The sequence below is a fragment of the Hydra vulgaris genome, chromosome 12 (genome assembly GCF_038396675.1).
Source record: "Hydra vulgaris chromosome 12, alternate assembly HydraT2T_AEP".
Classification (NCBI taxonomy): domain Eukaryota; kingdom Metazoa; phylum Cnidaria; class Hydrozoa; order Anthoathecata; family Hydridae; genus Hydra; species Hydra vulgaris.
In genome coordinates this window covers 4,680,822-4,705,127 of record NC_088931.1, presented here as the reverse complement: position 1 = coordinate 4,705,127, position 24,306 = coordinate 4,680,822, and the positions used below count along the sequence as shown (strand labels likewise).

The 24,306-nt window shown below is 27.3% G+C and overlaps 1 protein-coding gene across 3 annotated transcripts in view; it reads right to left on the bottom strand.

Annotated features, from left to right (window-relative positions):
* The window catches only part of LOC100199050 (transcription initiation factor TFIID subunit 3), a 103,666-nt gene that overhangs the window by 9,009 nt on the left and 70,351 nt on the right, over positions 1-24,306 (bottom strand). For all 3 annotated transcript variants that reach the window (XM_065811286.1, XM_065811288.1, XM_065811287.1), the window contains 3 exons: positions 18,578-18,699; positions 14,267-14,387; positions 7,543-7,643 (listed from right to left, as the gene is read on the bottom strand). In XM_065811286.1, coding sequence (XP_065667358.1) covers positions 7,543-7,643; positions 14,267-14,387; positions 18,578-18,699 — 344 coding nt within the window. The remainder of the gene's footprint in view (positions 1-7,542; positions 7,644-14,266; positions 14,388-18,577; positions 18,700-24,306) is intronic.

Sequence of the window (24,306 nt, the reverse complement as noted above, 5' to 3'; positions counted from 1 at the left end):
CTATTGCAAAATTAGCATCTGCTAAGGTTGCATCTCTTTATCGAGCTCGACACTTTCTTACTCTGGATTCTATTCTCTACCTCTATAAATCTCAAATCCGGCCTTGTATGGAATACTGCTGCCATATCTAGGGCTTATCTTCTAATGATGCCCTTTCTCTTTTAGACAAGGTACAAAAGCACATTGTAAACATAGTTGGAGCTGTTCTTGCAACAAACCTCCAACCATTATCACATCGTTGTAATGTTACTACTCTTTCTCTTTTTTACAAATACTATAATGGGCACTGCTCCAAAGAGCTAGCGCCTCTTGTGCCATCTACTAAAATTCATTCTCGTGTTACTCGACATTCAATTAACTCTCATCCTTTTTCTGTGACTGTTCCTAAGCGCTCCAAAAACTCTTATTCCTCTAGTTCTTTTCCTTAAACATCAGTTCTTTTGAATTTGCTTCCTTCATCTTGCTTTCCTGATTCATATAATTTGCATATAATCTTTGAAGTCCCCTGTCAATCATTATCTTGCTTTACTATTTTCATCTTTTCTCTTCCAGTAAATTCCAACTCTAATTAGTGGGTGCTTACAGCCTAGTTGGAAGCGAAGATATTAAAAAAAAAAAAAAAACAACAACAAAAAAAAAACAGTAACAACAACTTGTTTTTACATAAAATAAGTATATTATATATATAAGTAATTATTATATAACTACTCTTATAAATTTATATATCTTTATATTTTCAGGGAGAAAAAAAGAGTATTCTATGAAAATTTGGTGTCTTCGAAGCCTTGGCGCCTGAGTGAAAAATCACTCATTGTATATTATGTAATTTCAAATAAAAAACAAACAGTAGAAAAGGCTTAATTTTTTTTTATAAAGTGTTATGTTTTAAGTTAAGTTTACTCGATTAGTAATCTATGTAATAAACATTAATTTTTTGTTAGTGTTGTATTTTTTAAAATATATTACTGCTGTTTTTTATCAGTTTTGTTGTTGTTGCTTTTGTTGGTGTATTTAATTTTTTTTGTTTACTTAATTTAATTTTGACTTCTATCTTTAATAACCTTTTTTCAATAGCATCTTTCCTTTCAAAACACTGCTACTGTAATTATTATTAACATTAACTCGATATCACTACATTATTGTGATTAATATTCATATTCATCACTCGATATCATTACATTAATATAAAAATATAAAATTTTTTCTCTCTCAATTTTAAATTTCGAACAGATTTGTTTAAATTTTATTTTCTTATTTTTTCGCTACTTAAATTACTATTCTGCAGTGTTGTATATTTTTGGATAATAAGAAAATATTATCATTATTATTAATGTTTTTTTATTATAATAACAATTTTTATTATAACTACTACTATAATTAATTATATATATAAAAAACTAATTTTAAGGTATTTAAGACTAGTATTTCATTCATTTTTAATTATGGGCGGTCATAATAAGCTTAGAGTGGGTGAGAAAATTTTCCAAAATTAATAAATGCCCTCCTCCCTGTATTTAGGACTCGAAAGTAATGGCAAGCAAAATAATTTCAAAATAAAAAAAAAAAAGGTTGAATCAGATTTTTGACAGTTCACTGGGATGGTAAACTTTTGAAACAAATCCGGCCAAAGGTTTGTAAAGGTTATACTTTAGTACTTTTAACTTTTTATGTTATTATATATTTAGGAAGCTGCAGAATTTTGCACTTTATATTGTAGGCAGACCAGAACCTAAAATATGTAAAACTTCAGGAACAATCATGCCACATAGTATATGTCAAATTAAGGTGACAAGGATGTTTATCCTTTTAAGAAAATTTACTTGACTTTAATGTGGTAAAATAAAAAATCTTTTTGACTTAAGTTCTGTATGTTAAAGCTTCACTAGAAGCAACAATCAAGTTCTGATGCACCATTTAATGTTATTCAGTTATAAAAAGATCTAGGAGCTCTGAAACAGTTCTCAGGCTACTCTGCTGCAGAGAGAGCTCAAGAGGTTTTTAACATCCACTTTTAGTATTAAAATAGGTGAAAAGTCTTCAGTCTTTTTTCTAATAACGTTTTATGTAAATGAAAAAAATAAAATTGTATTACGTTAATCAATGTGGGAATGCTACTTTTTATCAATACTGGAAAACCTATTTCTTCATCCATTCAGAATAATTCAGTGCCTCTTATATATTGGAAATGATCTTGGTTGTTCTTTCATATTTTAAATGACAATTGTAAAAAGGGTTAAATTCACTCTTTCAGATTATCTTTAGATACTTATTAAGGTAAAATAAAATTATTTTGGAAAAGTATTGAAAAATTTTATTACAAAACGTTTGACTATATATCACTCTTCTGTGTTCGCAAATGAATCACTTTTCTGTGGAGCTCTGTTAAAAGATCATTATTCTGGGAGCATCTTTATAGCCAAATAAAAAAAAATGTTCAAACTCTTTAATTCTTCATTCTAACTAACTTCATCTAATCTCATTTTAATTAACTTAATTCAACCTTATTCTAAGTAATTTCATTAAACCTCATTCTAACTTCATTAAGGAAAAATAAAAAAATAGAAATTACATTGTAAAAAATTTTTATTGTGAGATATATTCTCATTAAAGTAGAGGGGAAAGTTATAATGGAAACAATAAAAAAACAATTTTTTTTCTTAATGTTAGAAATATGTTCCAAGTATTAGTTATATATTCAAGTAATGGTGGCTTTCAAATAACAAGGTTTGATTCAATTAATGGTTGCTTCCAAAGAAAAAATTTTGAGCAGTAAAAGAATAAATGACATTTAATATAAGAGAAAATTTTTCAGATTGTTCAATTAAAAATGAAGAATAAACTATGATAAATAGTGAGACGACTGATTGAATCAAAGTAAAAGGTTTCAAAAAAGGTTTAAAAATAAACATATAGAAATCATAATTTGCAGGTTTAAGGTAAAATGAAGAAGAAAAATAAATAAAAAGCACTGATGATAATTGTAATAATAATGAAAAAAAAAATTAAAAGAATATTTTAATAGTATGGATAATAATGTCAAAAGTTAAAATGGTTTTTTTTTCAAGAATATTTTAAAATTGATTTTGTTTAAGATCGAGAAAAGGTGTTTTAGGACATAACTAAAGTACCTAAGATAAAAAACCAATCTCCACTTTTTTTTTTAACATCTTTACTTCCAACAAGACTGCAAGCAGCCACTATTATAGTTGGAAGTTACTGGATAAGAAAAGTTAAAGTTTATAAAGCAAGATAACAATTAACAGACGACTTAAAAGATTGGAAATTATATGAATCAGAAAAATAAGATGAAGGGAGTGAACTACAAAGAACTGATGTTTGAGGAAAAAAAAACTAGACAAATAAGAATTTTTAGAGCACTTAGGAACAATTACATTAAAAGGATGAGGCTTAATTGAATGAAAAGTAACACAAGAATGAATTTTAGCAGATGGCACAAAAGACGCTAGCTCTTTAGAGCAGTCCCCATTTTAGTATTTATAGAAAAGAGAAAGAAAAGATTCATCTATGTTTATAATGCATTTTTGCACCTTATCTAAAAGAGAAAGGACATTATTGGAAGATCTGCTCCAGATATGGCAACAGTATTCCATACAAAGACGGAATTGAGATTTATAGGGGTAAAGAATAAAAATCCAGAGTAAGAAAAATGTGAGCATGATAAAGAGATGCAACCTTAGCAGATGCTAATTTTGCAATGGATTTGATATATAATTTCCAAGAAAGATCAGAAGTAAGAGTTAAACCTAGAAGATGAAGGGTAGATGACTCATCAAGTACATTACCGCTCATAAATATAGGAAGATCTAGAATATTGCAATAATGTTTAGCTGATAAAAATTGAGTTTTATCTCAGTTAAAGTTCTATCTGAGTTAAGTTTAATCTGAGTTAAAGTTCACCAGCCACTGAGACTCCCAAGCAGTAGCAGAAGTGAGATCCTTTTCAAAATTAAATGCCCCCTCCAAGCAATCAAAGAGTGTTGGCTTCTTATCAAGACAAGAATAAGTGGAGTATCAACAGCCAACAATGCCTCTTTCGATGTGAGAATTTCTGGGAGATCCTTAATGTAAATTAGAAAAAGTATAGGGCCAAGGATAGAACCTTGAGGAACCCTTGAAGTTACAAAAAATAAAGAAGAATGCTGTCTATCTAGGACAACTTTTATACTACAATTGGTAAGGAAGGATTCAATAATCCTAAAAATATTACACAGTAAGAGAACCTGATTGTTTTGATATATCTTTTACAAACATTTGTGATTTTTAAAGCAACTTATTATCTATTGAATCTTACCTCCTGTAAATTTCACCAGACTTAATCTTTATGAGAATTTGAATTTAGCTACTTCATCTACTTTATCTACGGATCTCAGTGGTGATGGCTATTATTGTTTCACAAATAAACACATGCTTGACCTGGGCATAAAAGTAGGCGGAAAAACAAGAATTTTAAAAATTACCTTTTAATACCTCAAAATGTATTTTATATAATAAAATAACACTGGAAATAAAAAAATTTTGAATAATTTTTTTTTTTAGAGTTGCTCCCAAAACACTTAAACATTTACAGAGTCACCAATAATTAAAAAAAAAAAAGTTCTTACAAATAGGTTCAAAAGAAGTGAAACAATATAAAAACTTTGAAAATAATTTGTTTCATAGAAAAACTATTTTCTTAATTTTATTGGATAAAAAATGTTTTTTTTAAAAATCTAAAAGTTAATAAGGGTGATTTTTTACAAGTATTTGATAATATATGTGTGTGTGTATATATACATGGCTCTTCGCTTGTTTGTGGTATTAAATGCTGACAAAATTAAGGTTGGATTATGTCAAAACGCATTAATTTAATTGCAGGAAGTAATTAAATTTAAAAAAACCAACATTCTGAATGTTTTTATTTTTATTTTTTAACAGTAAAACATGCACAGAGTGTTGCTACATTAACTATTATATAGCCTGACTCGCAACGGAGTGCTGTACATTGACTGAAAAATAGCTTGACTTGCAACGGAGTGCTGCTAGATTGACTGACAAGTAGCCTGACTCAAAATGGAGTGCTGCTACATCGACTGAGTGTTTGGTTGGGGCAGGCAGTCTATCTATAATCTAATAAAAAAAAACTTAAAGATGACCATGCAAGAGTGTATATATATATATATATATATATATATATATATATATATATATATATATATATATATATATATATATATATTCAATATCCTTTTTTAATAAAACAAATATTATTTTGGAGATTTTTATATAATTTCTTTTTTGACCATTTTTGAGCTTTTTTTTTTAAAAATATTAGAGGACCCTGTAAATATTTAGGATATTAGGGGGCAAAAAATTATTATACAAAACACATCTAGAGGTATTGAAATGCAATTTTTGAAAAGTGTTGTTTTTCGGCCCACCTTGCTGGGCATCAACTCACCTATTTGTAGTGAAACCAGGCTAACTCAACTATTTAAAGTGAAACCAGGTTTAAACCCTCTGACTATTTATGTATGGGCTTTTGCATAGCATATCTTCTTTTAATCTCCTTTCCTTTTCTCTTTATCATTCTTCTTTTTCCCAATACTGCACTCTTTTTGATGTTGCTTCTGATCAAAATTGCGCTTAACTTGTTTCTCCGCGCAGCGCCCTTGTTTTTCAAGGTTCGTGTTTCAGAGTTATAGAGTTGAGGGAGGGTTATAACCACAATTAAGTAGTCTTCTTGTCTGTAGTGGCCTTCTGGGCCTTGGGGAGGTGAATTAACAAAAAAAAAAAAAAAACCCTCATAAAACTTTTCTTACTTCTTCTACATCAGATTCACAGCAACCTCAATTCTTAATGCTACTCTAATGTTGATTAGATCATTTCATTTCATGATTTTCTTTGTTATGAACCATACCCATTCCAAAGTTAGCATCTCCTATGATTGCCTCTCTTTATTGTCCTTCTTATATTCTTACTCCTGATACCTCTATAAATCTCCTATTCCTTCATGTATGGAATAATGTAGTCATATTTGGGCTGGTTCTTCTTATGAGGACCTCTCTCTCTTCTAGGCAAGGTTCAGAAAAAGCATTGTAAATGTTGTTTACCCAGCGCAACCTGCTAATCTTGAGCATCTGTTAGATTGTCATAAGGTCCCTGTTCCATTATTGTTGTAAGCAATTCTTTCTCCTTTTTACAAATACTATCATGTTCGCTGCACAAACTAGTTATTACTTCTTGCTCCATCAACCAAAACTTAACCTTTTGTGATTTGTCATTCAGTTAAGTTGCATTCTTTTATTGTTTCTCATGCTTCAAAACTTTTATTAATTTAGTTTGTTTCCCCAAACATTAGTTCTATTGAATTCTCTTCCATCTTCATGTTTTTGAGACATCATTTACAGATAGAAGAGATAATTTACAGTTTTTTCCCTGTAAATTTTACCTTATTATAGTGATTGTTTGAGTAAATTTGATTGAAAAAAAAACCCTCAGCAAGGAATAAAAGCTCACGTGCTTAAAAAACATCAGCACAAAAGCCATAACAGACTTGAAATAGTTTTAAGAAAAGCAATGACAAGATAAAAATTTTAATGAAATCATAGCATGGTATAAAATAAGAACATTAAAAAAATAAGAACCTATATAAAATATCAAGAGACAAGAAACAAATCAAGGAGTAAAGGTAAGTGATTAGAGTTGTGCAAGTTTTAAAGTTTAGTATATGGGTAAACAATTAAAAAAAAAACTTTTGAGCTAAATCAAAGTAAAGTAAAGAGAAAAAACAAGAGACAAGATTAAACAGATTAATTTTAAAAACTTAGATTTAAAGGCCAAGTAGTTGATGAAATAGATCAAATATTACTTACAGGCATAAAGCTATGAAACACGTGTCTGTATATATACCAGCCTATTAGATAAAGAAGGGGTGAAAGTATTTTTCTTATTCATAAAGTTTTTGCCTAGGAGAACTTCTACATTTACCAAATGCCTTTTACATCTTTCTTAGAGTACTTTTATTAAAACGCTCTACCATTTACTCAACCAAGAGCGCCAGGGCAGAGAAGTATTATCAAGTCAGAGTTTACATCTTCTATCTTTTGCATAAAAAAAGCCAGGTCTGCAAGAAAGCAGGATACGTTGCTGGTTGTATATAATGATTATAATGATTTTTATCATGATCTGACTTTAAATATCATGAACTATATAAAATATTAGGAACTGTATAAAATATCATAAATTAAATATACAAAATATTAGGAGCTGTTTAAAATATCAGGAAACATATGAAATATCAGGAGCCGTTTAAAATATCAGTAGCTATATAAAATATTAGCACTGAATTAAGTATTTAAAGTAAAACACAGTTCTCCTTCCTCTCTTGTATCTCTATAAATATCTTCCTTCTTTTTATTTTTTAAAAAAAAAGAAAAAAAAAAAGAAGATATTTATAGAGATACAAAAAGATATACAAAGCAGGATATACATTTGCAGTATATCCTGTTGTTTTATATTGAAAATAGCACTAAAAATCATTACCAATGGTACCATCCATCACAAGAGTCGCATCCTATCATTGGACTTCCATCATCAGGACGATCACAGCCAGGACAATAATAAAGATCTGCTGACATAGAAGACTAGAAGAAAAAAATAATTTAATTTTTTAAAATTATATTTCTATATATTATATTTTTAAATTACTATATTATATATTATACTTCACAAAAAACTTTAAAAAAAATAAAAATTCTCTAAAAATGTAACTAATTGAAATTTTATTAACAGTATTTACTTGCCAACTCTATTGGCTTTAACAAAACTAAATCAACTAAATAGGCTTTTAAAAATATTAAAGTATTCATATTAGGGTGATTTTTTTTCTCAAAAATTATTTCCTGTAGCACGAGTGAATGAACTTTTGCCTATTAATGACTAAAATGATATTTATTCTATTAAAATATTTAAAAAGATTACGCACAAACCACTTTGAAATGTTATTTATGTAGGCATTTTAGCATTTTACGTAATTGTATTAACAATATAAATATATATATATATATATATATATATATATATATATATATATATATATATATATATATATAAATATATATATATATATATAAATATATATATATATATATATATATATAAATATATATATATATATATATAAATATATAAATATATATATAAATATATATATATATATATACATATATATATATATTAGGGCTGTTCATGTGAACACAGGAAAAAAAACTTTTTCTCGGATTTGAATGCATAGTTGTTTATTTTGTGCCATTTGACATAGTAATTGACTGTGGAAAAAATCTTTCCAATCAGATAATGTTTAGGGGGTGCTCAATGACCATAAAGTTTTACGAAAAACGTCAAAAACGTGTAAAAAGTTCCAAAGTTCCAAAAATTTCTAGAACCTGGTTAGTTAGATTTTTTCCACTGAAATATTGTCTGATTGCGTGCTATATAGATTAATTAAAGTGCAGCAGATTAACTGTCATCAGGGCACCAGACTAAAAAATGTCTGCTAGTGTTTAAAACAACTGTGTTTATATCATTTTGTTAAAATTTGTATTCATAATTTTAATACTATTATTTAACTCAATTTAGAATTTGTTCAAACAGAATAAAAAGGTTTACAAGTATAAATATTATTTTTATTTGGAATTTCAGTTTGACAACAAATGTATTAATATTTTGATAGTACCTAACCTTAGTAACCTATTACAGAAAACTAGCATGGTAGTCTGGTAGTGTATTGTTTGTTATTAAGTGCAGATAATAATAATTTCTAATTTGAAAATATTTATTTAATTTCTTTAGTAATAATTATTATAATATATTGCTGCAGCTGCATAAACCAACAACTGAATGATAAGTTTGTATAATATGGTATTGAGTTTTGATTTTCTCATAATATTTCAGTTATCATTGAAATGGCAGCATCATCTCGTGTTGCTATCGTGTTTTAATTGGACAACCAGAGCCAAATCTTCCAGATAAAGTTCTTCCCTTAACATCTGATGTTTTAAAAACATTTTTTTATCATCTTATTTCAACCAAAAAGTCAGTGCCTGAAAGTCTTAAAACAACTGTTGATGAACTGATTATTATTTGGAATAAAGCCCGTATTCCGACAGCATTTCATCCGAATGTAGTCTTAAAGTTGAAAACTTTAGTCCAGGAATTTAAATTAATAAAAAAAAATAAATCCAGATTGTCAGATTCTCAGAAATCGAGAGAGAAATCATTTACAGACACCATTGGCCTACTTTTTGACATTGCCCACAAGGATGCTGAAACCATGATCAGAATTGAAGAAGATAAAGAATTTTTATTGGATCAGAGATGTCAGAGAAAAATGGTGATGTTTGGAGAGGACAAAGAACTTTCAAAATTAGAAGAAAGAAATGAAGCAAGGAAACAAGCAGAGAGAGAACGAAAGCTAAAAGAAGAGCAAAGACAATCTGGTGCGAGTGCAATAGTTCCTGTTATTGAACCTTTACATGACGAAAGTTATAGTGATGACAACGATAACGATGCTGTTGATAATGACAAAATGGTTGATAGAGATTTTGAGATAGAAATCCCTGTTTATTACAGACAACAAGTCAGTAAAGCAAGTTCTTCAGGGTCAGCTGAATCAAGTTTAGCAAGTACTCCAAAACGACAATGTATCTTAGATACAATTCTTGACTCGCCTGATGTTTCATCAACATTAGACAGAATTAATCTATCTGACACAAAATTTACTATACTAGCAGCAGCAATTGCAAGGGCTGGTGGACAGAACCTCGATGATGGATCATTGTCACGTTCAACAGTCCGTAGAAAACGAACCTATCATCGATCAAATATTGAAGCCACTGTTCGAACTGAATTCTGGGATTTGGACAAACCACCATTAATCGTCCACTGGGATGGCAAACTGATGATAGATCGTACAAATTCTGCAGCCCCTAAAGCAAATGTTGACCGGCTATCTGTAGGTGTGACAGGTCACAATGTTGACAAAATACTTGGAATAGCAAAACTATCAGCTGGAACTGGAGAAGCCCAAGCAAAAGCAGTTATTCATCTGCCTAATTTCTGGGACATAATTGGTGATGTTATTGGAATGAGTTTTGATACTACAGCCTCTAACACTGGCTCCAAAAATGGTGCATGTGTAGTTCTAGAGAAACATATAGGTAGAAATTTGTTATATTTCGCTTGCAGACACCATGTTCATGAGATCATAGTAGCAGGAGTGTTTGGATCACTATTTGGACCATCATCTGGTCCCAACATACCTCTTTTCCAGAGATTTCAGCAATATTGGCCCAAAGTTAATCAAGGAAATTTTAAACCTCTGGATGACATTCGAATGAAAATACCCCTGGTGCAAGAACTACAAAATGAAGTGATTGCATTCCTCAAAGAAAACCTGCATGTTAAAATGCCAAGGGATGACTACAAAGAAATCATGGATCTCTGTCTGTTAATACTTGGAAAACTGCCTGATCAAGAAGAGAAAAATTATCATTTCAAGATCCCTGGTGCTTATCACATGGCTCGCTGGATGGCCAAGGTTATTTATTGTTTTAAGATTTATTTATTTCGTGAAGAGTTCAAGTTGACCACAAAAGAGGAAAAAAATCTCTGTGAATTTTGCTTATTTGCTAGTCTGGTTTATGTAAAATCTTGGATATCATGCACAAATGCCAGCGATGCTCCAGTTAATGACTTGTTTCTGTTTCAGCAACTTAAGCAGTTTGCAGTTGTGAATAAAACGATTTCCGAAGCAGCAGTCAAGAACTTTCAAAACCATTTGTGGTACCTTTCACCAGAATTGGTCCCACTAGCTTTGTTTTCAAACAAACTTCAAACGGAAGAGAAGCGAAAAATGATTTCCAACATGAAATTTCACGGTGAGAACTGGTCTGAAAGGTTGATCAAATTAAAGAACATTGAAAGTCTAGAGAAGAAATCTCTGGACATGCTGGTGACATCAGTTTCAGCAAGTGCGTTGCGGTCAATGAAGGTTGATATTGATTTTCTGTTCAACAACGATCCAGCTACCTGGAATGATTCCCCAGAATACCAAAAAGGAAAAAATTTAGTATATTCATTGAAAGTAGTAAATGATGCTGCCGAACGATCTGTGGCTTTAATGTCGATGTTTAATGAATCGATTACAAGGAATGAATCTGAAATGCAGAGGTTAATTCAGGTGGTTGAGGATCACAGAAAGCGAGTGCCAGATGCCAGAAAGTGTACTCTGAAGAGTTATAGTCCTCGCTAGCATTAACATTGCACGAACTATAACATTACGATAATTAAATGTTAATTGCTCATATGTTTTTTTGTTTATAATTCGTATTTTAATCAATGACAAAGAGTCAAAAATCCTAGTGTTTTATTTTGGAAAAATTCTGATATAACAAAAACTGCAGAACTTTAGTCGTATTGCAGTATTTTATTTCATTAATTTCTCTGCTAATAAACCAGTCTAAAGTGGATGTGGATTGTAATTTGTATTCAGAATTTAATATTTAGAGATAATTAAAACTGATCAAATCTGAAAAATCTAATTAACTGGGTTTTAGAAATTTGTGGAACTTTGTTACTTTTTCCATGTTTTTCACATTTTTCGTAAAACTTTATGGTCATTGAGCACCCCCTAAACATTATCTGATTGGAAAGATTTTTTGCACAGTTAATTACTATGTCAAATGGCACAAAATAAACAACTATGCAATCAAATCTGAAAAAAAAATTTTTTTGGACAGCCCTAATATATATATATATATATATATATATATATATATATATATATATATATATATATATATATATATATATATATATATATATATATATATATATATATATATATATATATATATATATATATATATATATATATACAGGCCTTGTTAAGAAGCGCTACGCAGCTCGCATTTTGCTTGCGAAAAGGCGATTTGCCTACGCGTTCAGCAGTTTTGCGCTACGCAAAAACTTATATGTTTTAGAATATTTAAATTATCTTTTGATTACCGTTAACGTGTTTGATTACGTTAAACGTTCAGAAGAAATAAAGTCGTAAGTAAATTTAACCTCAATTGTAAAATAATAGATTTTTTTGTTAAAGAAACAGTTTGTTTCATAATTTTTTTTTTTTGTTATTAAAAATTAGTTAAAAAAAAAAGTGTTTTAAGTTTTATATTAAGGAATTAAATATATAAATTCCTTTTAAATATAAAAATTATTTTTAGTCATAATAAGTTTAAAAAATGCACGATTTATTTTGATGTAAATATTTTATTAATAAGATATTTTGTTTATTGTTAATTCAATAACGTAAAGTTTTAATGACGTTCATTTAATTTATGAAAATAAATTATGATCACGAATATGTTATCGGTAACTGATAAATAACAAAAAAAAACTTTATTGTTTAAAAACATTATTAAAAAGAGTTCACAAATTAAATAAGAAAAAATGTATTAACAGTTAATAAAATAACCAAAAACCAAATATAAAATCATAAGAAAATAAACAAATATTTTACGTTTCATGAAAAAAATATTTTTTTCAAAATAAAATTTAGTTCATATTTGAAAAAAATAATAAAAATGATTTTTTTAATAAGAACTTAGATTTTATTTGTAACTTTTGTTATAGTGAGAAAAAAACAAACTGTTTGTATGATTTTTAACGCGTTAATAAAATAACTTTAATTACAATGCGGTACTTGAAAAGAGGCTAGTGACGCAATATAACTTCTAACGATGCAAAATATATTTGCTGAGTTTAGTTACTTAGAAATGCGCTACGCGTTTTCGCTACGCAGCGAAATCTGATAACAAGGCCTGTATATATATATATATATATATATATATATATATATATATATATATATATATATATATATATATATATATATATATATTATATATATATATATATTTATATATATATATATATTTATATATATATATATATATTTATATATATATATATATATATATATATTTATATATATATATATATATATATATTTATATATATATATATATTTATATATATATATATATTTATATATATATATTTATATATATATATATATATATATATATTCTCTTTCTCTTTTCTACAAATACTATAATGGGCACTGCTCTAAAGAGCTAGCGTCTCTTGTGCCATCTACTAAAATTCATTCTCGTGTTACTCGTCATTCAATTAAGTGTCATCCTTTTTCTGTGACTGTTCCTAAGTGCTCCAAAAACACTTATTCGTCTAGTTTTTTTCCTCGAACATCAGTTCTTTGGAATTCCCTTCCTTCTTCTTGCTTTCCTGATTCATATAATTTGCAATCTTTTAAATCATCTGTCAATCGTTATCTTGCTCTACAACCTTCATCTTTTCTCTTACAGTAACTTCCAACTTTAATTAGTGGCTGCTTGCAGCCTTGTTGGAAGCGAAAAAAAAAAAAAAAAAAAAAAGAAAAATTAAATATATATATATATATATATATATATATATATATATATATATATATATATATATATATATATGTACCTGCTTACAGTGACTTCAAAAATTTGGCCAAAAACCTAATAAAATTCTTAAAATCATTTTGTGCATGAGGTTTTTTATCAAATTGCCTTGAATGTAATACTTTATTTAATCTTAAATGAAAGCTCATCAAATTATGATACAGGGAAACGAGGTTGTATAAAAGTCATCACCCTAATTCATATACTGCCTAAAATATTTATATATAAAAAAGTGAGTCATATAGTCATTTTGAAATATTAAATCCTAAATTAAATAATGATATAATATGATATTAAATAATAGTAAATTAAATTTTTTTAAATATGTTATGTGATTAATTTGGGTTTTATTTTTAAGTTCAATGTTTCCCAAGATAAACCTCCAATATATAAGAAAAAGATAAAGGCATTGTGCAAGTATTTAAAATTAAGGAAACAATACATTAGGGCTTTCAGGCCCACAGTAACAACAACAACAACAAAAAAGAGTTTTTTTAAACACAAATTTAAACTAATTTTATTTACAAAAAGTAAATGATTTTTAAACATGCTTTTTTTGTTTCTGAAAAATGTTGCTTTTTATATTTAAAGAAAATTGAGAAGTTAACTTACTTATAGTAATATTCATCCATTAAAATATGCATTAATTTCAAAAAAAAAAAAAAAAAAATTTATCAACAACAAAAAAAGAAAATAACCGATGTGTTTGTTATTGTTTCTGCATAGAAGCCAGCAGCTGGTTTAGTTTCTTTTTGTTTCTTAGTCTTTTTAGCTGGAGGAACTAAAACCACGGGTGATACAACTTCTGACTTGATAACCCTAATCATAAAATAATAAATCAAGATGTTTCAAAAATTTAAAACATAATACCCCTTAAATAAAAAACACTCAAAACATTCTGACGACTTAAAAAACATTTAAAAATAACAAGGGTTAAATTTTGCAATTGAGAATAACAAATTGCTATTGTTTGAATGAAATTAGCCATCTTGAAATTTTTTTTAAATTACAGAAATCTTTAGAGTTTAAACAAGAGTAATCAATAAATCTACAAAGAACGAGGTGTTCTCATAGACTCAAACTTTTTTTGTAAAGCACACAACTATTGAAGTTAACAAAGCAACACAAATTATAGATCTAACAAAAAGTACATTTTCATTTATCCAGATTTTATTCATTTAAAAAAATTTTTTCAGCTCTAGTCTGACCTCAATTAGAGTATAATGAATCAATTTGTAAATCACAGTTTCTTAAAGACAAATAAAAAAATTAAAGACATATTAAGAAGAGCCAAATGAATTAAAGGATTATATGATCTTTTGTACAAACAAATATTGTTGACAGTGACATTTTTTTCTGTTTTAATCAAATTTTAAAAAGAGAAGCTTTTTTGTGTGAAGAATTTTATAAGGATTTCCAATAACTATTTTAAAAGGATTCCCAATAATAATTTTAAAAGGATTCCCAATAATAATTTTAAAAGGATTCCCAGTAATAATTTTAAAAGGATTCCCAATAATTATTTTAAAAGGATTCCCAATAACAATCTTAAAATTGCCCAAAAGTATTAAGTAGAAGTTATTTAAAAAAATAATTTCAAACAAGTTAATTGTTTTGTTGAATTTTAATAACACTTTATATTTAATTTTTAGTAAAAAAGTCCATTTAATTTTAGAAAAAAAGTCCATTTAATTTTTAGAAAAAAAGTCCATTTAATTTTTAGAAAAAAAGTCCATTTTAATTTTTAGAAAAAACTCCATATTTTATTTTTAGAAAAAAACATTAAATTTTTAGAATAAAAATTACACAATTTTAAAAAATTGTAAAATATTTTATAGTTGAATAAGTTGAAAAAATAAATAGCCTAAAAATTTAAAATTAAATAGTGTTGCCTGAAAAAAAAAAATCTTGAAATAGGTACAAGGACCTGCCCTAGGACTAAAAAATAGGATGTCCTGTTTTTTATTTTAGGTGGCTCACTACATAGCCAATCTTTTGTGTATATTGTGGGTTTCTAAGCATTTTCTTACACCTTACATTTTATTCTCCTTAATATTGATACACTCAATAAAGAGTGTATCAATATTAAGGAGAATAAAATTTACTGTAAAAAAAGTCTTCAAATTTGTCCATAAAAAAGGTTAATTGACGTTCTGCAATGGCAAAAAAAAAAAGCAAAAACTATGAAATCAAGTTTATTTATTATATGAATAAATTGGAAATTCAATCATTTTTTTTTTACTTCACTAATAAATCCATTAAGTAAAGGAAAAATTCTTAAAAAGTTTAATTGTATTGTTTAAATATGAAATTAATTTTTAGCAAAACAACTCAATTTTTCATGTTTTTATCACAAAAGCAATTCTGCTTTAACTATCGTTTTTATTTTAAAATAGAGATTGATATCTGTATTATATAAAAAAAAACTTTAGAAAAATATTATTACTTTCCCCAAGGTAATGTCAAAATGTGAAAATTTGAATATCAATACATTTTCTAATCAAAAAGTGGTCCATAGCAAACCTACCTTGAAATTTAATTCTGCACAAAAACACACTTTTTCCTGAGCTTAAATTTTTTTTTCAAAAACATAAGAATCTCACGGCACCCCAATAGTGGATTCAGACCAATGGTGGATTCAGACTTGACCCCAATGGTGGATTCAGACCATCTAGCTTGAGCAAAAAACATTTTTGTGCGTTTTTTGAATATTTTTTAAAACTAAATTGATCCATCCAGGCTAATATTTTTTAAAGTCATTTTTAACATTGATGATTATTGACAGGCATGAAACTCAGAGTTCCATATAAAGTGGCTTTTATTTATCTTGTTTTTATTTAGTACTTGTTAAACCAAACAGCTAAGCTTTTATAATAATATACCAAACAATAATAATATTTGGTATCCTTGAAGCAGTTTGAAGAGACTGCTTCAAGGATACCAAATATTATAAAAATATAATAATATTTGATATCTCTGAAGCAGTCTCTGTAGCAGTTGTTACCGCCAGCAATGTTACCCTGCATCACAGAGGTCCCAACAGTTATAGACCTCGCTAATAATGACGTTATTTTTCCAAGCGTCTTTATATTGATAACCCTGATGCTTTCACTGTGGTATCTGCAATGGAGCAATAATCAAGATGCATGGTGTCTTAACTCTTTGCTCCATGCCAGCCAATTAGCTCTAGCATCAACACCACTAGCTTACCAACCATCTGCATGACTAATATGCACACACTCTGTAACAAAATCAAAATTTTGAATCAATTTCTTACAGATTCAAAGATCTACATTGCCTGTCTAAACGAAACTTGGCTAAACCCTAGTGGCAAGCAAACTATTCTTTCCCAATAATAAATACATTTTCATAAGCACTGAATGTCAGGATCACATAGATGGTGGTACTATTATATTCATAAACATGAAATTCTCACATAGGATAGAACAAATAAAATTAATAATCGAATATGAGTCTTGGTGTCTAAACAAGAAATTGAACTAACAATTGGTTGTGTATACCCAAAATACCATCCCAAGGATACTTCTCTTGTCTAGTAATATGTGAATATATCCCGGTATGGTCTAAAAGTGGCCAGCGCAATGCATATTATCAACTTGCACAACTTATAGAGTTAGCCATAACTTGCTGTACAATGGGCAACAAACTACTAATAATTCTTTCAGGGGATCTAAATGGCTGCCCTACTGATTTTATGAGTCCAATTGCATGTTTAGTCATTACCCAGTTTCGCAGACCAGGAATTTTGAGCTTTATACTACCATCAAGAAATGAAAAAATAAAAGTTATAGAGGAGATCTGATCACATTTCCAACATTTTAGAGGATAACAGAGGATTTCAGAGGAGATTTTTGTAAAATGAGGATTTTATAGAAGCTGTGGTCAAAATTTAAATAATAATAGATGATTTTAAAAAATTTTTTTATTAGGTTATATATATATATATATATATGTATATATATATATATATATATATATATATATATATATATATATATATATATATATATATATATATATGTATATGTATATGTATGTATGTATGTATGTATGTATGTATGTATGTATGTATGTATGTATGTATGTATGTATGTATGTATGTATGTATGTATGTATTTATGTATGTATGTATGTATATATATATATATATATATATATATATATATATATATATATATATATATATATGTATATATATATACCATATTTTTATTACTATTTATTAGAAAAAAATAATTCTTGAAAAACTGTTAGCTATTTGAGTATGTAAAGTTATAGTTTACCTTTAACAAAACAAAATGTTAAGACAAGTCTAATTAAAATTTTGTTTGCTTATTTAAAATTTAAAGATGTTTTTGGCAACAAAGTTGTAAATAAAAGTTAATTTTAAAAGTTTGAAACAAAGGAAGAAAATAAGAATCTGATTTTTAAATAGTCTTGAATTTATTATTTGCCCTTTTAAATGCTTTATATTAGCACAAATACCTTATTCTGACTGAATGATTTTTTATAATTTCTCTTTGGATGATTTTTAAATCATTGTGGACCATCAGCAACAATTCAAAACTTGATTAATTTGAAATTTTTAGAGCATAATTGTTTATATTAAGTTAACTTCTATTTCAATTATAATTTGGCATGTAATAGTTATTATTTCAATCAAATATTTATAACACCTGCATAAAGTATTGTTCAGTAACAAGTGATTCAATTTCTGATTGTGCTAGTCATGTTTACTAATATGATTGCAGTAATTGCTTGATGTGTTACTGTTTGCTTGTTTTAAATTACCTATTGGGTAAGTTTAAGTTAACTAAGTTAATCCTCTAAGTCATTCTAAGTTAATCCTTGCATAACAATTAACTCTAATATAAAAATAAAAGTTCAAATATAAAACTAAATAAAGAACAAAATTTTAATAAAAAAATTTGTTGACTTTAAATTGAATGAGTCACTTAGCTTAAAACGAAAATTTTTAAAGTACTCACAACTTTGAGGGCGTTGATTCGGATATCATTTCAGGTCCCATTTTTAATGTTAACTTAGGTATTGGTATAAACGACTCTTTTTTATCATCATGCTTTCGTTTTTTTTCACGTCGGTGCTCTGACTAAATAAATAATTTCATAAAAATTTTATTCAACTACATGATATTAAAATCAGAAGAAGGCTTGATGCAAAGACTTCACAACCTTTAGAAATAAATCTGTTACTTAAGTTAACAAAGTTCAGTAAGAAATTAAAAAAAAAAAGTAATAAAAATACAATGTAAAAAAAGTTAGAATTAGAAAAAAAAGAATTATAAAAATATTTATGAGTTATACTGTAATTCCATAACTTTATCAGGTTGGCTATGCTTAATTCTTAAATATCAATATAACCTTCGAAAATCATAATAATCATTAAACAAACTTAAAATCATTGAACAAATGTGACTTAATATATAGAATAATTTTTCAATCATTGACATTGTGTATTATTTTAAAGTAATGTATCATGGAAAGCAGCAAACACCATGTGATGTAATAGAACAAAATAATTGGATTAAAATAAATTAATGAAGAAACGCTAACGCTTTTTTTTTCAACTCAAATATATTTTAAAAATATGAAGATATAAAAAATAATTTTTAAAATATGATAATACAAAATATCAAAAAACAATATAAAAAAAAAATTTAATAGTAAAGTTCAAGGTATAATTAACTTTCGAAATTAGGAAATCACACATTTTATAACTTTTTAAATGACTGTTATTTAAACTTAAAAATTAACTGTTTTAATAAGTATGCATTAATAACTTTTTGTCTACTTTGTTTTTTATGGCATACATATAAAGAAAACACATTTTTGAACCATTGACAGAAAGTTTTTTTTTGAATAAAAATAGATATGTACATAATTAATACTTTTTTTTTTGAATAAAAATAGATATGTACATAATTGATACATTTTGATTAGAATAATATACATCGTAAACCACGTATACAGTAGCGTAGAAATGTTCAAAAATGCTAACTTTTTTTTCGGTTTTTAATGCATAACTTTTCACAAACTCAATTAAGCTGACTTTTTTAACCAATGTGTTTAATATTATTTCAATTCAAAATTCAAATTACAAAAAAATTGTAAAACTTAATAATTAATTTAAATTTAATTGTTTAAATTTAATTAATTTAAATTTAATAATAATAATAAAATAATAAAATAATTTAATAATGATAATAATAAAATAAAAATTTAAATTAAATAAATTGTTTAAATTTAATTGTTTAAATTTAATAATTTAAATTTAATTGTTTTTTAAATAGTTTTCGTGCAAAAATTTAGAAACAATTAATTTTGATTAATATTTTATAGTTTAATTTTATGTTTTAGTAAAAAAATTTTTTACTAAAACTTATAACATTAAAATTTTTCAATAAAATGATTACAATAAGACATTTAGTATTTGTTGGCATATCCATTTGTTTTTAAAACAACATTTCAGCAACAAGGCATTGAATCAACTAAATTAATAAGACATCCTGAGGAATGTTATATAAACATTTTTTATTCAAAGACCATAACTTTTCTTTGCTTTTTGAATTTCTACGAACTAATAGTTGGTCAATATACACCCAAAGATACTCAATAGGATTGAAATCTGGGTTCTATAATTTTTTTGTGATTTTAAATATTTTAAATACATTAATTTTCTTTTTCTTTACAAAATTCTGATTTAATTGCAGGGGATGATACTGTTTCTAAACTTTGTCTCAGAAGACTTTTCAAAAAAACAAATAACTTTAAAATAACTTTTAAGTTTTACGATTATTGTGATTTGTATTTTGAGTTGAAATAAATATAAAGCGCATTTGGTAAAAATTTCCGCTTATTTAAGAAAGTTTGTGTAAAGTTATGACTTGAAAACAAAAAAAAATAGCATCTCTAAACATATACATGCTACTGTATTGTGCCAAAAACAAAATTAATTTGATAGTAAAGAATTGTCAGAAACAAAATAAATACAATATTACATGTTGTCATGACAACAATAAAATTAATACATGTTATTAACTGATATGAGAAAAAAAAGCTATTGGGATCAAAACAAATAGTTAAATTCATAAGCAATTTTATTATATATAAATTTAAGTGACAATAACTTAAGTAAAAAGATGATTAACACAAATTGATAAAAATTAAACAATTATAAAAATTAGTTTATATCATTAAGTCTGGGAGTATTTATTTTTAACCAAATAAGTTACCCTTAGAAGTCCATAGAAATTTTGGTACTCCAGAACTCTAGTGGTTTAAAATTTAAAAGACAATATTTTGTCTGACTTTTTTAGGCAATGTTCAGAAAGTCACATTATTAAAGAAATAAAACATGTATATATTTTTTGAAAATCAAATATCTTTTTAAACAATTTTGAAAATAATTTTTTTTTTTAATATGCAGATATTTTTTTAATCATGTTTTAATCTTTTGTTTAATTAAAATTCAATAAATATGGCTGCGTATAAACTTTAAAAAAAATATACATATTTGTTTTTATTTCAATATATATTATTCAATATTTTGCTGATCTATTGTGGTCAGTGCCATCAGGTATAATAAAAATTGTTACAAAGAAAATTGTTATATTAATAAAAACAAATATTAAAAAGATAACATTAAAAAGCATGAGAAAATACAAAATAGGATTAAATGTTGACGTCAGATAATCTAATAAAAAATGGCCACCAAGCTTTTGTTGTGACATTATCACTATCATCTCTATTAAGAACATTTTCGCCACTTCCTAACGCTTGTCAAACTTCAGCTTTGTTTATTTCCAGGGATTCTTGAATTTTCCGAATATGATTTTCTGGAGCTATTGATATGGTTTTTGGGTTTAACCAACAAAACGTACCTTGGAATGATTTGGAATGCTCAGTAGCACCAGAACTGGCCCATTTTCCTTTTTTACTATTTTTCTGGTGCTCAATACATTTTGATATAATTTTCTTTTTGGTTTCACCAATGTATATAGAGTTGCATAAACATTTTATTTGGTAGACCCCTGGATTTGTATTTGGAGGAAGTTTTGTTTTATTGTTACAGAATATATTGTTTAAATTTGGAGTTGATGTAAATATAATTTTTATGTTTTGTTTTTTAATTTCGTTTCTAAGTTTGGGGCCAACAATTGGTATCCATGGTAGCTTTATAAATGGTTGGTTTTCAGTTGGTTGATAATTTGTGTTTTTCTCATCTACTTTTATATAGTCTCTAGTGATATTAGTTAAATCGTTCTTGTCATGCCCGTTTTCAACAAATATTTTTATTAAAAAAATCAATTTCCTGTTGGAGGTATTTTTGAGAACATATTCTTTTTGCACGGCATAAAAATTCTTTAAATACGCCAGTGATAATATTAGGATTGATATTTAAATTTAGTTTAAGTTGAATATCATTTATTGCTACTTTTTGATGTATTTAAAATTCATAAGCTCCATGCATTTTAATATTAATATCTAGAAAATTAAGTTGTTTTTGGTGGTTTTCGAGTTCAACAGTGTATTTTATGGCAGGATTTTGTTTGATTAGGATATTTAGAAACATTTGTTGTTGTTTTATTAAGTTAAAGCGAGCGTGACAATCGTCTACATATCTCATGAGTTTTTGGTACACATGTTTAAATAGTAGCCATAATAAGTGCTTCTTTTTCTAAATTTTGTAGAGACGCTTCCGCAACAACAACCATTAAGAACAAACATATCTGGCTTCATTAACAAAATTATTTGAATTAATAAGTCTGTTTTTGTTTAGTGTTGGTTGAATGATATTAGCAAGGTATTTAGAGGTTCCATGTGGTGGTGTGTTGATTGTTGATACAACAGGATGCATTGGTTAATCTTTTTTGGGTTTGTGCGCTTTAATTATTCCATATATTCTAGGTGGTACGCAACCTGATGGATACATTTTAAAATACATAGTTGTGTCTAACTTACCCTCTTTTCTTAATTTACAAAATTGTTTTTGAAATTTGGTAGTATGTGTGGGTGTTGGGTCATGATCAATAACTCTGCTATTTTTAATTTATTCTTCTAATTTATCCCTTTCGTATAGTAATGCAAAACCTGTGCCTTTATCAACAGGATAAACCCTAATATCCAAATCCATCTTTAATTTTCTTATAGAAATATGTTGTTTAGTTAAATTATCTTTTAATCTTAGTTTTAACAAATTTGTCAAAATTTTAGAACAGTTTTGTCTTAGAGATTTTGCCTGTGTTGATTTATCCTATTTTAAGTTGCAAAGCGCACATTTCAACATTTGCTATAATGTCCATATAAGGGATTTTCTTCTGTAATGGCACAAACTTTGGACCTAGATTAAGTAACTCAGTTGTTGCTTCATCCAAAATAACATTAGTTAAATTAAGTATAGCAGGCTATACAACTTGATTCAGAGGATTTATTCTAGGAGTATTTTTTATATTCAATTTAGTTAGTAATATATCATATTTTTCTTTTATTTCTGTTTTTTTCTTAATATAATTTTTTGATTTGTTAGTTATGTTAGTTATACTAATAGTTTGACTTAAAACACCCCCTGCCTTGGGGCTCTGAGATGAGTAAAGGCAAGAGATCTTGGGCAGATGTTAAATGCATCTGGCTACTGTCTTGCAGTAGGCCTCTTAGGCAAAGACTTAAGGGGTAAACAGATTCTATCTGTTGACCAGCCTCACACCCCTTTTTCATCTATTAGGCTGGCACAGATGTATTTTTAATACATTGTTTTCAGTTTAGGATGTTGAATGATGGATCTTCTTGACTCAATGCATGGGTTTTGCTTATGTCTCTGTTTTTATGACCAGGCAACTCATTATATTATCTCTTAATGAGGGTACAGCTCAGTTTTATGGTTAAAACTCAGTTTTATGATTCTGAGGCCAGTTGGTGGTCAGGTTTCCGAACTCTGTGGTAGCTCTCAGAGAGGTTGATTCCATCAACAGCTGAAAAATATCAAAGTATTAACAGAGACATGTTGCGCATGGATGGTGTCCCTGTATGTACTTTTGGTGTGCATTGTTAAGGCCACATTTGGAGACCTCTGTTACAGCTTAGGGTTTATTAGTAGTAATGAGGCAATTGCTCGGGCTATTAAACAGTGTTCTGAGTAGGGGAGACCGGGGCTAGTTGGCCGCAGGGCTAAGTTGACGAACTGCATTTATCTTTAGAGCCTTTCATCAGAAAGTGACAAAAATTACTCAGAAACTTCCTTATTGACCATTTCATCATTCACTGTAGTATTGTCAGGATTCGCGCATGCGCATGGGAGATATTGAGATTTATGCGTTTTTTCTACAAAAACGTAACTTTTAGAACATTGCTTCCTTTTTACTTTACAAGGAAAATATTTAGTCGTAAGAAAAAAAATTTATTGTAAAAGTTCCAGTCACAATTGGTTTACTATATCCAGTCAGACTACTTTTTCAAAGCTGCCGTTTTTCAGGATCTATAGACTGTTTATTAAAAAAAAAGCTTTCGGGGTAAGTTGGCAAATTTTTCATGGGGTAAGTTGGCTCATAGCATTTACTATAGAAAAAAATATTTATTTTTATAAAATTTTTTTTTTTTTTTTAATTTTTAACAATATTGAAAATATTTATTCTTACAAAAAAATTTAAAAAAAACTTTTTTTTAGTTTTTTTTTCCACAGATAAAAGGTGGGCTACTGTTTG